General features: G+C 36.9%; 1 protein-coding gene across 4 annotated transcripts in view; it reads left to right on the top strand.

Moving 5' to 3' along the window:
• The window catches only part of gfra1a (gdnf family receptor alpha 1a), an 83,652-nt gene that overhangs the window by 48,330 nt on the left and 20,150 nt on the right, over window positions 1-15,172 (top strand). For all 4 annotated transcript variants that reach the window (XM_058796167.1, XM_058796166.1, XM_058796165.1 and 1 more), the window contains 3 exons: window positions 10,573-10,924; window positions 13,977-14,086; window positions 14,778-14,912. In XM_058796167.1, coding sequence (XP_058652150.1) covers window positions 10,573-10,924; window positions 13,977-14,086; window positions 14,778-14,912 — 597 coding nt within the window. The remainder of the gene's footprint in view (window positions 1-10,572; window positions 10,925-13,976; window positions 14,087-14,777; window positions 14,913-15,172) is intronic.

Raw genomic sequence — 15,172 nt, 5'->3', positions numbered from 1 at the left:
CACTCTTCCGGTCCTTTATGAGCAGTTCAGTCAGTGGGAGCCTTTTGAACGTGACTGCTGTTAAAGTATTTTCCCTCCCACATCATTCCCACTCTCTTAAAGGATTCACATGTGAGTAGCGCTGCCTGACAGAGTCGGATGCGATGTCTCTTCACTTCAGTGTGACCTTTGACTCGTACAGTCAGTAGGCGGTGTGATAAAGACCGCAGTGATGGCTGTGACGTATGTCAAATGTCATATGACTGGAGCTGTCTGATGCCTCACAAGTCTCAATAGTAGTTTTAGCTGTCATTTTAAGGGCGCTTGGTAAGCCATGCAGCTCTCTGAGCTCCAGAGCAGATGGCCTCTATCAGTGCTGCCAGTTTTGATGTAACATGTACGGCCCAATCAGAGCCAAGCACTGCTGCTTTAGCCTGATTGCACTGTGGAGGTTTAAACTGCACTTTAAGCCTCTGGCAATAGATGCACTTTCACCGAATTTTTTACCACCTGGGGTCATTCTGTCTCACTTTGGAAAGTTGATCGATTCCAAATGAAATGGAAAATTATTTAAAGTCATGAAAGCAGCAGGGCTGGACCTGAAAAGCTGTTACATCACAAGCTGCCTAATCTAACTCAGTAATGATGTTGTTTTCAGCCATGTTTATCAACACATGCAGCTTTTAAGTTCCTGCAAACAGCATCTCCTGCATCATTGTGCTGAGATGGTCCTCAGTCTCTTTCTGTTGACACTGTGGGCACTTTTTAAGTTGAGGTCATTCAAATAGACAGAAAATATTACAATATTATTGAAACATATAGTATGGATTTTTTACATTTAATTTATGAAATCAAGGGGAAAAAATATTACTCCTTTAACATGTATTATTCATATTAATCTTTTTTTTAAATAACTGTTTGACATACTTAAGTAAATAAACATTACTGTTCAAAAGTTTTGGGGTCACAAATATTTTTTTAATAGATTAATACTTTCAGTCATCAAGCTTGCATTAAATTGCATTAAATTAAATTTCATTAAAAGATTTCCATTTAAAAAAAATGTAGTTGTTTTGAACATTCTATTCATCAAAGAATCCTCAAAAAAGGTATCAGTGTCCATAAAATATTATACAGTACAACTGTTTTCAACATTGATAATATGAAATGTTTCTTGAGCACCAAATCAGAATATTAGAATGATTTCTGAAAATTCAGCTTTCACTGTAATAAACTGCATTTTAAAATATATTAAAATAGAAAACAGTCATTTTAAATTGTAACAATATTTCACAATGTTACTGTTTTCATTAAAAAATTATTTCTGACTATAGACAATCGGACTTCACCAGTGTGGTCACTGACCACACATTCTAAACACTTTCCTGCTTAAACAATGAATAAAAAAACATTACTTTCTCTATATTCTTTCAATTTCTTATTTGTACATGGTAAAACGGTACTTGTTTGAACAATGATTCAGCAACATTCTGTTTGCATGCTCTATTTCATCGCTTCCAATCATGGAAAATAGATCACAGCTATCCTATCTCTTGCATTCATGCAAATACAGCAGCAGGTCTAATGATTCTCACTAGTATAACTTTCCCTGAAACGGATGTCTCTCAGTGCGCTGGTACTCTGGGGCTAGGACAGTATATCTCTGTGACAGGCTGGGGTTGGGGTGCTGTGCATATTAATGCCTCACAGATCATGTTTGTGTACAGGGCCGGGATCGAGCAGGCAGTCTGGGCCATGAATCCTCATCAGTCGAGAGTTCTGGCAGGATGGTGATGCTAATGCTAGAGGGATGCTAGTATGTGTGTGAGGGATGTTAACTTCTCAAACAAACTCCCATTTTGGTGAGAGTGGAGATACAGTATCTGACATGCCCAAAATAAAATGTCCACTGCTTCTAAGTCCTTCAGGCTAATCACATAGCCAAGGCATCAAATGCTAGTTTATGCAAAATTACTCAAACTGTTGCTAACAGAAAGTATCATATTTTCTGAGCCAAAATCTCCTTGGAAAGACTGGCTTCCATTACAAAAACTCCAAAACTCTCCATTACCCCAGGATTTAGCCAGTCACTGCTGAAACCCAATGCATCCTTATGAAATCTCTTAGAGGAATGTCCTTCTCATAGAGCATGCCACCTTGATCGAAAGAGTGAGGAGAGATAGAGAGCTTCAGGGATAAATTACAGAGGTCTTGAGTTATAGTTTCATTTGCCGTTATTACACTGGAGGATTGTTTGTGGAAAGAGAGAGTTTATTAAGCGCTACAAAGAGCTAAAATACAAAAAAGACAGGGTCCTCTTTCCAAACATTTGGCTTCTCTGGTTCAATCACGGTCAACAAGGAAAGACGGCGCTCTATGATTACACCTGTACAAATGCCAAGTTCTGTCATGAAACTCTAGACGGTGCAGGCTGATGGGTTGTTAATGCAAACTGATGATATTCACAGCGTTAAACTACTTGGCACAAGCTGATTGGTTTATGTTGCATATGCAGCCAGTGAGCCTGCTGCTTTACATTTAAATGGCTGGATATCATTCACTAGAGCAGTTCGCAGCATGCTTTCAGAGTTCCTCTGGAAACCTCCAACTCCCCAGCTCCACCTGCATAGGTCTGCTATGGGTTATTATATATGCTATTTGTGCAGCAGCAGTATGTCTTAAATACTCACAGCACTGTATCGGCATATGTATTGGCAGTAGCAAGTTCCTGTACTTGTTCGCAGCAGCAGCAAAAATCTACAACTACAGCAATAACCAACAGCAGCAACAATTCAACAGCAACAGCGTAGCAGATCTGTTCTGCCAAGACCAAATACATTAACATTGTCATATCCATCACCATGCTAAAATATTGTTGTCATGATAGAAATTGAGTGTTATGGTCCACAATATTAGGAGTAATATACCTACATACTGTACATATACTGCAAGAAGAGATAGTTGGCACTTTCTGAATTACAAATTGAGTGCTTTAAACTAGGGCTGGGCAATATTTATTGCGTGACATGACACAGTCTCAGCAAATCAGAAGATTGTTGATGTTTAATGTACAGTTCTGGAGAAAGATTTTAGACCAATGAGATTTATCTCTGTGGGCGGGGTTATAATGCCCTGTTATTTGTCATTTTTAATGCATGATGCTTCAGTTGTATTTACGTCATTATGCTTGTGTATTTATTTTATATCAGATAAACAGGCAGATACTGTGTCCATAAGGACTGCAGATGACTTTGTCAGAACCCCTATAGAACTGACTAACTAAAGCCCATTATCAAACACAATCATTACCTTATATTATCAAACACTACATTTGTGTGACCGCAGGGAGAAATAAACCTGGACACACACCAACAGTCTCGATCGAAGAATTTGCTAATGTTTTCCATCCTTTTAGTCTCATTACAATCTTTTTTTCTATAATTGTCTCTTCATTTACTTTCTCTGCAGTCCAGTGGCTGACAATCACCTGAAGACAAATAGACAGTTATAGAGAGAGACTACACACACACACACACACACACACGTATGCACTCAAGAGGACATCAGGTTCTAATCACGGTGGTGTTTTAATCAAATCCTCGACCTCTCTGCTAATCGCTGGTGACATTACAGTTCCAGATAAAGTATGATAGGAGTGTGCTGGCTTCCCCTCCTCGTTTCACTGTACATTTCCCATTAACCCTCAGGTGAGGCTTTTATTAGGATTTAATCAGGCCTTGGTTGTCTGATCCTGGAAAGAAAGTATGTTAAAACAGCACAGATGAGAAAGAGAATTAAAAGTGTGACTATGGTGCCTTTGCTCTCATTTTATTAAATTGGAACATCTATATTCTTTACATTTCTTAAAACTGATACTAACAGTTAATAGTTGCATTTTAGAGCTTTTTGCCTTTTTATTAGATAGAACAGTATGGGAAAGAGGGGGGATTTGGACATTTATCAAAATATGCCTGAGAATTTAACTCAAGACTTTGGTGTTGTTAGCACCTTTGCAGGTTGATCTACAGGAACCCAAACCCAAGCGATTATGTGAGCTCCTCCAACTTGTTAAAAATGCACATTGTAACCACTGCATCACTGCACTTAACTGATTTTTTTCTTTTTCTTTAAAAAAAAAATCAAGGCAGAAATGAGTTTCTCATAGATATTAAGTTCTGCATTCTAAGAGTTTATTTATAATCATGACAACTTCCTTTAAAATAAAAGGCAAGTGTTTACTTGCCCACAGTTGGATCACTGCCATACTGGCTCAAGGAAAGAACAGATGGATAACAAAGGTCCAAATAAAACATGAGAAGCAGATCTGTAAGCACACCCCAGGTTTGTTCCAATAGCATTCAAGGTCATTATTCAGACTGATTCTCCTGCTAATTGAAAATTAGAGCCAAAAGGGGAAGGAAATAGGAGACACTAATCAATTTGAAGCTGTATCAGAGACGAGACACACTAGGGGAGGGGGTTCCTGCTCTACCTTCCAGGCCAGATGGCCAGTGTGTGAGGTGTGTGGAGCTGCAGCATGGATGTGTGATGTTAATGTTTGCAAACGTGAAACATATTTCTGCATTATGGTTCAAAAGTACCCGTTAATGCTAAATGAAATAAGACAATGTGCCTTTCTTACTCTATTTATTATTATATAATTATTTATTATTACAAAAAGTAATTATTCAGCAAAGATGCATTAAACTGATCAAAGGTAAAAGACTTTATACACTGCTATGAACAATTTTTATTTCAAATATCTCACAATATTAAAATTTTTACTGTATTGTTTAATTAAATAAATGCAGCCTTGATGAGCATGAGAGACTTTTGAATGATATAAGCTTATTAATTATTTAAATTTAATTAATTTACATCATACTTGTTGTTTGTGCGCTTTGATGTTTTACAAATTGTAAAAAAAAATAGGAATTTAAATTAGATTACTTATTTACTTTACTTTATACTAGATAGCTTATTCATTCCACATGCAGAGAATGAAAAAACAAAGTTGTTGAAAAAGACACAAGTCAAGGCAGATATTTTACGTGGTAGACAATTTGATTTGAATCGTGTATCTTCCATCAGCGGGAGTTGGACTATTCATACAATTTGATTTCAATCCTGTATTATTTTATTTTTATGAAATTACCAGTCAACTAAGTAAATCTGTTTAATTTACTCGCCATAGCAACTTTTTACTTTTTTTGGTGCTCAACGAATGTTATGTGGATTGTGTTTCTGTGTGTTCATGTGTGATTTGGTCAGGCTCTTCGGTGGGACATCTAGTACTAAGGGATCATACGACAGGTGAAGGATCCAGACAGCTGTAGAGGATCGTTTCAACCTGAAGCCCTTTGTGCCAAGCCACAGAATAGGTATTTTATTTTTGTCAGCCTCAGGGCATCAGATCAGAGGGTCACATCGCACACACTCACACACACAGACTGTCTTTTTTTGATGATGTCATCTGACAGCAGTGGAACTCAGCAGAGAGGGCTTTTTTCTTGCTTTGAGTGCCTGTGTGAATGTGTGTGTGCATGTCTGATGCTCTGACTGAGAACATCACACTGTTTATGAATAGGCAAGATTGCATTCCACTTTTTCTTCCACACATAGATAAGTACCCCTTCTCGAGAGAGAGACAGAGACTTTTCTGTGCTGAAGGGCTTGAATGGGCAGATGTTGTCTGGGCAGATGGACTTTCAATGTGCGTACATGCTTCTGTGTGTGTGTGTGTGTGTGTGTGTGTGTGTTGAATTACAGTCCAGACGGCTAACATATGGAGTGGAGCAGTGTTGTTTTACATTGTTCTATAGAAGGTCAAGGGGTCAAAGTGCGTCTCTGGAAGACACACTACTATTCAAAAGTTTGGGGTCGTTAAAAGATTTTTAAATATTTTTGAAAAAAGTCACTTAAGCTCAACAAGGCTGCATTTATTTAATCAAAAATACAGTAAAACAATTTTTCAATTTAAAATAACGGTTATCTACTTTAATCTATTTTAAAAATTAATTAATTCCTGTGATGGAAAAGCTGAATCATACTAAACTTATTTGGTGCACAAGAAATATTTCTTATTACTATCCATGCTGAAAACAGTTCAGCTGTCTAATATTTTTGTGGAAATCTTGATTTTTTTTTTTTTTTTTTTCAGGATTCTCTGATGAATGTAACATTTATAAGAACATTTATTTCAAATATAAACCTTACTTTTGGAAACATTACAAATGTCATGAAGTTCTTTATTGATGAATATAATTCATATTTGCTGAGTAAAGTATTAATTTCCTTTGTTCTTATAAAATGTTACTGACCTCAAACTTTTGAATGGTAGTGTATCTGCTACTGTCTTCAGCACAAACATATTTTTACTTGGTAGAGATACAGTCACTAGCTACTGTATGTTTCCATCACCTTGTTTTACATTTACATTTAGTCATTTAGCAGACACTTTTATCCAAAGCGATGTACAAATGAGGACAATAGAAGCAATCAAAACCAACAAAAGAGCAACAATATGCAAATGATATGACAAGTCTCGGTTAGCCTAACGCAGTATATAATAATAATAATAATAATAATTTTTATTTATATAGCGCCTTTCTAGCACTCAATGTATATGTAGCAAGGATTGTTTTTTTCTTTTTTTGTTTGTTTTTTTTAAGCACACATTTTAAAGTATCGCATTAGAAACGAATGATGGAACACCAAATTTTGAAATTTTGAAAATGCGGCAGCCCCTTTGCTCAAATATTACACCTATTTTATGCTTGCTGCACTGGTTACCGCTGCAGTACCGTATTGAGTTTAAAATTTTGTTTTTTGTGTATAAGGCTGTAAATTGTCTTGCTCCTCAATATCTTTCAGAGTTGCTTACAGTCCACAATCCTGTCAGATCACTGAGATCTCAGACTACACATATATTGTGGGTTCCTAGAACAAGACTAAAATGTAGGGGAGATATAGAGCATTCTCTGTTGCTGGTTCCAAACTATGGAACACTCTGCCTCTATCTATCAGAACTGCTTCTACAGTGTCTGAATTTAAATGTCTGTTAAAAACTCATCTTTTCTCCCGTGCTTTTAATGATAGGTGATTGGGTTGTTTTAAGGTTATATGGATTTTACTATTGTATTTAAGCCTATGTGATATTAATTGCAGCAATTAGGTCTGTGCATTTTTTAAATGTTGTAATTTGGTTTATGCTTAATGTACAGCACTTTGGTCAACAAAAGTTGTTTTAAATGTGCTTTATAAATAAATTGAACATTGTACATCGAGGTGGTTTTTGTCTTGTGCGAAAAAGGGTTAATGCGAATAATGGGAGATGGTAACACATTTGCCAAATAAATTCTTCCATGCGCATCAAAAAATCATGACTTTGCGCGATATTATGGCATAACCTGACCAGCGGACTGATCTTGTTGCACAGCACCTTAAATGTTGCTATGGTCATTCTGAAATGCCCAAGCAAAGTCTGTTGTCAAAGTATTTCTGTATTATTGCCCGCCAGAACTGTTACACGACTGTGTTCCCGAACAGCAGGCATCCACGAAAGCAATTACCGCATTCATTGTATTTCGTCTGCTCGCTCTGAGGCACAAATCATTTATTATATATGAAAATAAAATTATATTCAGTGACTTCTCCCACTTTTCTTTGTTATATTTAGTGCCAGTTTATCAGGAAGTGACGATTTTGTTCTCTTTGACTCATCGAGTGGAAAAGGTGCTTATTCACAAATGTTTTATGCAACATTCTAATTTTGCGCAAAAGTTACATTTGCAACTTTGGATGGAAACCCAGTTACTGAGCACTGATTTCAGATTTTCTACATATCATTGTGCAATATTATCAGTAATATACCACATGGAAAAGCCATGTGCCACAAGAAGGCTGTTGAAGAGGAGGGTTTAAAAAAGTTAAATGGATTTGTGATATGAATTTCAGAAGCAGAAATTTGTATACGTTTTGTTGAAAAATATAACATTTTGCTTTGAACTTAGCAGAAATACTATGAAATGTCAATTTTGAATCCATGTCCACTTCGAACCTCCTTTTCACTGTATGACAAATGACAGACCAGAAGTCATTCATTTCTAATAGAGAGCACTACAGGAGCTGCGTAGAGTTTCAGTCATATGCATATGCTGAATTTTCAAAATTGATTTGAGGTTTGGGTGAAATATTAGAATTTTTGCCATTAGACTGTGTGCAACATGTTTGACATCAGTATTTCATAATTATTTCATAATTCACGTTCATTAGCACTAGAAAACCTACTATGCTTTTCTTTCAGACACATTGGTGGTCATTTTGAGGGGATACAGTATATTCATAAATTCATTATTCTGTAATTTTACTAAGTGGAAAAAACAGCTGCTTTGAAACTTCCATGTAAAGCCGGGCATACACTGTGCAATTTTCGTCAGATTTTGAGCTGAATAATACAATGAATACTACAACTCTTCTGAATAATTGACATCTGAATTTCTGACATTTTGGTCACCTCCCATGAAGTTATTGCACAGTTGAAGCAGTGCTATGAACCTTGGTGACATGGTGTGATGTTTGGAAGGAAGCGATGGAGGCTACACAGTTCCGGGTTTGGGGGATACCACATGTTTACTTCCCATGTATATTGTGAGCAGTCAAATTTCAGCTCGATGTTGGACCTCAGAGTGAGCACATAAATCCATTGCTTACAATTTACTCGTACAGTGAGTTGGTATTTAACAAAAACATTGCTGAAATCGCACAGTGTATGCCTGGCTTGACTGCAGCGAAATGCAACAATCATACACAAATGTCTGAGATAGAGGACAGGTGGCTTCCATGCACCTGGTGTTCTACACACCTGTTTTTATCCTTAGTCTAATCCAACATGATTTACATGACTGAATGACATCACTTCCTGCCTCTAGAGGCACTGAGGATACGGTCTCCTCACAGGCTTCCTTAAAAACAACCATCTTATTAGAACGGTCCTTGTGACGGCCCGAGTGGTGGCCGCACAAGAGTGGTAATGTGGATGTATCATCTCTTACACACAGCACACTCATCCACAAACATGCGTTTTTATACATATCTATATGAAGGATATGTTCAGCCATTTAAGGTTAATCTTTATTTAAATTTCCTTCTTTGTCATTTACATTCACTTTGGCTTTAGTTTATAATAACCACATGAAACACAATATTCATTAGTTCTTTATTGTTAGGTTTTCATATGTTTACATTTACAATCCATCTTTATATACATCGTTGCTGATTTGAATTGCACACGAATTAGTTGCGTTGTATCTGTTACTTACATTTGTTTCTATTTTGAGTTTAAGTTCACCGGTGACGTGTAGCGATCTTCAGGTGTTGTCTGCTGCGGCCGCATTCTGGTGTGATGAAAATTGGAGTCTGGGCAGGAACAGAGAATTTAAGCATTAGTGGTTCTGCCCGGACATACCATTCATTGAGGTTGCGCGGGGGAGGAGGAAAAGTTGATTTCTTTATTAATTGATTTATGTAGTTGTATATTTATGAGATGTAATTATATTTTGTTTTCTTTATCTTGATTTAATATGTTTCTCTGTTTGATTTGAGTTTGACTTGTGTAATGTTACCTGTTGAATGTAAAAGTTTTGTTGCTTTCCCTCTTAATTTGTAATGGGCCCATCTTTTGCTTTATAAGCTGTTGCTTTGTTCGTTTGTGAAGTCAGGTTTTTAGTTGTTGGTTTTATGTCCGTCTGGATAGTTTGATTTCATTTTCTTTTTTGGTTTATTTGTTGTATGATTATGAGTTTGTAAAGTTACTGGTTTGGGGGTAAATAAAGACCCAATTTTCTAGTGAAAGCCGGTGTTCCTTGTTCCTGACTTCTCGGTCCCTCACAGTCCTTAAACACACATACACACACTAGAAAAACACATGCACATGTACGCTCCACCCTCACTCTAATACAACCCATCTCTTGTTTTTAATTGGCTCTCATTATAAGCCAAACTGCTGCTGTAGCTCAGGAAGTCTCCAGAAATGTTAGTTAATTGTGGAATGTGTTAGAAAGCCTGCAATTAGCCGCAGCTGACTGGCGAGAGCGGAGCCATGCCGGCCGCTTTGATGACTCCCCTGTTCGGCCAGGATGACTGTTTGTTTAGGCTGCAGGGATCCAAAGGGATGAGCACTGTTCCGTTTAAAATAAAAAAGGACCCAAAACAAAAAACAGGTTCCTTATAAACAGCCTCTGTGTTTTGGCAGACCTGCAGAAACAGGGATGATTAAATCACATGTCTTGTCAGTGCTGTAGGGTATTCAAATAAAATATTTTTCTGTGGCGCAAGGGTTTCAGAGCTGTGGACAGTATCAGACTCTTTGTTTTTAACCTTCCTTTTTTAATTTATTTCATTTTTATTTACTTTTTTACTTTTAAAAGTTTAAATTTTTTAAATTTATTCATTTTTTGCTTATATAGCAATTTTAGCTGGTTTAGCTGCATTTCAACCGCACACCCTCTCTCCAAAAACTGATTGACGGACAGACTGTATCTGTGTTCATATTAGATATATTGTCTTTTATACCATGCATCTTTGTCTTTGCAGGTGAGCCAGCGCTAGCAAAGGAGAACAACTGCCTGAACGCAGCGAAGGCCTGCAACCTTAACGACACCTGTAAGAAATACCGTTCAGCTTACATAAGCCCCTGCACCAGCCGAGTCTCAATGGCTGAAGTCTGCAACAAACGGAAGTGCCACAAGGCCCTGCGGCAGTTCTTCGACAAGGTGCCGCCCAAGCACAGCTACGGTATGCTCTTCTGCTCCTGTCCTCTAGGGGATCAGCTGGCCTGTTCTGAGCGCAGACGCCAGACCATCGTACCAGCCTGTTCATATGAGGACAAGGAGAAGCCCAACTGCCTGGCACTGCAAGCATCCTGCAAGACCAATTACATCTGCAGGTCTGAACCACAAACATCTTATTGATAACAGGCAACTTAAAATATTATTCTCGTGAGCATGTTCTTAATATTGTTAAGGTAATTAAGTTAAGTGAATAAATCAATAACACTTTACAATATGTTTCTATTAGTTAATAGTTAACTACATTAGTTAGCATGAACTAACAATTAAAAAAATACCTCTTAAGGCATTTAGGTTACAATTTATTTTAAGGTGTCCTTGATACAGTGTAATTATACATTTAAGTACTGAGAAATATTCATTAACTACATGTACTTACTATATGGTTAGGGTTTGGCTTATGGTTGCTTGCATGTAATTATGCATAATTTATTGTTATTTTAATAGTAAGTACATATAACATGTGTAACAAGGACACCTTAAGTGTTACCAGCATTTATTAATCTTATAATGGTAACTTCAACATTTACTAATACATTATTAAAATCAATTGTTGTATCTTTTAACATTATTTAATGGAACTGAGCTAACATGAACTAATAGTGGGCATTTACATTTTTATTAACTAATGTTAACAAAGATTGATAAATGCTATAATGTATTGCTCATTGTTAGTTAGTGAATTAACTAATGTTAACTATTCAGACCCTATTGTAAAGTAGTAATAATAAATTAGTGAACTGACCCATAATAAATATATTTTATAGATTTTTTTCATACAGAGTTCTGGCATCAAACTCTAATGACATCATTATCACACAGCTGGCACAGCTGATTGGTTCTCTCCTGTATCGATAGCCAATGAGCTCTCTGCTCAACATTCAAATTTATGACTAGTGCTTGTTGTAGCAGTTTTGCAGCATGCTTCAGAAACCCTCCACCTTCCCCAGCTCCACCTGTATAGATCCGCTAAGTGGTGATTCATAGGGGGTTATTTTATGTATGCTATATTTGCAGTAACTGCAATATAGCAGTATTTCTTACATGCTCACAGCAGCATGTTGTGGATGTATTGGCAGTAGCAAGTCTTGGTACTTGCTCTGCCACAGAAGCAGCAGCGTAGCAGATCTATTCCGCCAAGACCAAATACATTAACATTGTCATGTACATTACCATACCAATCCCTCCGGGAGTTGTCATGACAGAAATATATTTGATTCAACATTCACTTAAATTGTTATAAGATAATAAAAAATAAAATATATTTCAATATTCCATTCTATTCTAACATGTTATAGTAATAATTATATTAATATATGATTGAAATTATATATTTCACTTAATAAATATAAACTAATGTAATTAAGAACTGGCATTTAAAAACAATTTAAAATATTATTAATATATTAATTTCTAATGATCTAATAATGAATAATATGATATAATATAAAAATAACAGAACCATTTCACTAGCAGTCTCAAACTTTATAGTTGTCAAGCTTGTAAAAGTATATACACAAAGTTAAGCACAGTTGGCTATCCTTCTCTTTCCTCCTCTTACACACACAGACTTGCATCCATGCTTCATGGCAACACTTATCTTTTGTGCATTAACACATGGATGTGCAAAATGAGCTATTTAGAGGTGCTAAGAAATGCCTCACTGAATCTGAGAGGCAAGATCACAACATGCCATCTGTAATAACACGTATTCACCAATTGATAGTTTTCAGTCACGTGACCGGCTCAAAGACTTCGAGGGCAAAACGTCCATAGAACTGCAGCACAAGCGTGTCAATTTTTCATCTGTTTCCCACCGCAAAAAATTTAGATCACCTCTCAAAAGAATAAATCAAAGGTATTTCTGACAAAATGCAAGTTTTGGCCATTTGCAATCCATAAGCACCCGTGGCAATATTCCAATCATAAACAGTCCGACAAAACGTTTTAAAAACAATTAAAGTGCCTTAATATATTTAAAACAGTAATATTAAAAGATCAAATTCAGTAATCACTACATTAATGATGCATAGTTTACACAGGCAAGCAGATGAGGCCAAAATATGAACACAGTCCACTTAACGGTTCAGTGTTTTCTTTCTAATGGTTTTCTATGGGAAGCCATTTAATGTGAAACTTTGCACATTGCGTTTATATTCTGGCTTCATCCTCTTGTACAAAATATACATCATCAATAAGGTGTACACTGAATCTCGCCTTTTAATATCTGCTCTTTTACTACATTATTACTTGATGCAAACTGCGTAAAAATAAGTGGCGGTCAGTGGAGCAAAGCTTCGTTGAAACCGTCTATAAGGGTGTGACGTCACATGAAAACTATCGGGACAGACATGGCCATGAGCAGCTAAACTGCATCTATTGGGAAATAAAGCATTTATTATGGTAAGGCAGGAGAACACATCGCGAGGACGATCGTGGTGATTATTGAAGTCTAGCAATAAAAACTGCAGCCTTAAATCTGGTTTGTGCGGGAAGGAGTCAACCCCAGAGTCCGCTAAGTGGCTTGTTAAGGATTCATTAGCACAACGTGGTGGTGTAGTTTTGCCAAGTAAACGTCTTTAGGCACAGAGAGTGCGACAGCTAATGACCCTGCTCAATCAGAAGAGCCGCCGCTCGGCATTCTGGGGGCACACTAAGACACTTATACAAATAAATGGAATATATTTGCACTTGCGCTCCAGGTCTGTACAGTTCACATGCTCCATTCCGGTCATTTTTTCCTCATTATATGTCTTTCTTGCTGCATCCATCCTGCTCTTGTACCCATGATTATTTTGAAGCCAGGTTTAGCCCCTAGCTGTAACAAGGTGTTCGGTGGAGTTGTGCAGAGATCCCACACTAGTCCCACACCATGTTGTCTAAGGAGACACGGCATAGCACATTCATTTACACATTCCTTCATCGTCCTTAACACTGCCACAGACTGCAACTGAGAGTCTTCCAACACTTTTAACAGCCAAGAACTGTATGCGCAGTTTGCTTTTCAAACAGATTTGGCAACATATGTTTTCTTTCATTCATAATAAACCGTATTTAATTATAAAGTGATGTCATTAGTACTCATTGTACTAGAGTAGATGTCGGGAGGAGGTGAGAATTATGTAATATGAAGTGTGTGTGGTGTTTTAGGTCTCGTTTGGCTGATTTCTTCACTAACTGTCAACCTGAGCCCCGCTCTCTCTCTGGCTGTCTGAAGGAAAATTACGCTGACTGCTTGCTGTCCTACTCTGGCCTCATTGGTGAGTTTGCCCTGTAACATATATTTATTTATTTTTATTATTATTAATATGGTAAATTTAATATTAGGGTCTTGGGGAATAGTTGCACTGTTAAAAAACAATTTATCACATATACCTATAAACACAAAAAATTATTTTTTTATTATTAATATAGTACATTTTATATTAATTCAGAGTCATGGATTCATGAGTCACACACACACATCAACCTGTTTTATACTGATGATTCAGTGATACAATTTAGTGTCTATTAACTAGCACTGGGTGACTTCTACTAGTCTCCATACAATCCACTGAGATATATATAGAGAAAGTCTTTGTGAACACATGTTTGTTCTTTAGTTCTTTCTTTGTGTTTTGCTTCTGCTGGATGTCTTCCCAAAGTTGTGTGTGCAGCACACAGAAACAGCAGCTGGACACACGGGAATACAGCAGTGCAGCTATTAATCTGTGATTAGCTCCTGTTGTTGTTCTACCAGTGGGAGACTGTTTCTCTGTGGGCTAACACTGTCACATCCCCACAGTACAACTTTTATGAGGCACACTGCACCAAAATTATTATTTTTAAGAAAGCTCAGTGAGAACAAGATTTTAAAAGGCTTTTAAAAATGCACATATTTAATAAAATTCCAATTAAATGTGAAATTGATACTTTAATTTTTAAAATGCAACATGTCCTTTTGTTTTTCAGGCACGGTGATGACCCCAAATTATCTGCGCTCACCCAAGATCAGTGTGTCTCCATTCTGTGACTGCAGCAGCAGCGGCAACAGCAAAGAGGAATGCGACAGATTCACAGAGTTCTTCACTGACAACGCCTGCCTGCGTGAGTTACTGCTTTGGCCCGACTTGTCCTGTCTCTGTGCAAAGAAAATCTGAAACAGACCCGCTGATTTACATGTGTAGATTGTGTTAGAGCTGGGCCAAATAGCATAAAATAATATATATAATATATAATATACAGTGGGGGGAAAATTATTTGATCCCCTGCTTTTTTTGTACGTTTACCCACTGACAAAGAAATAATCAGTCTATAATTTTAATGGTAGGTTTATTTTAACAGTGAGAGACAGAATAACAAAAAAA

Source organism: Onychostoma macrolepis, chromosome 13, assembly GCF_012432095.1.
Source record: "Onychostoma macrolepis isolate SWU-2019 chromosome 13, ASM1243209v1, whole genome shotgun sequence".
Taxonomy (NCBI): Eukaryota; Metazoa; Chordata; class Actinopteri; order Cypriniformes; family Cyprinidae; genus Onychostoma; species Onychostoma macrolepis.
This window is presented reverse-complemented; position numbering and strand designations above follow the sequence as displayed.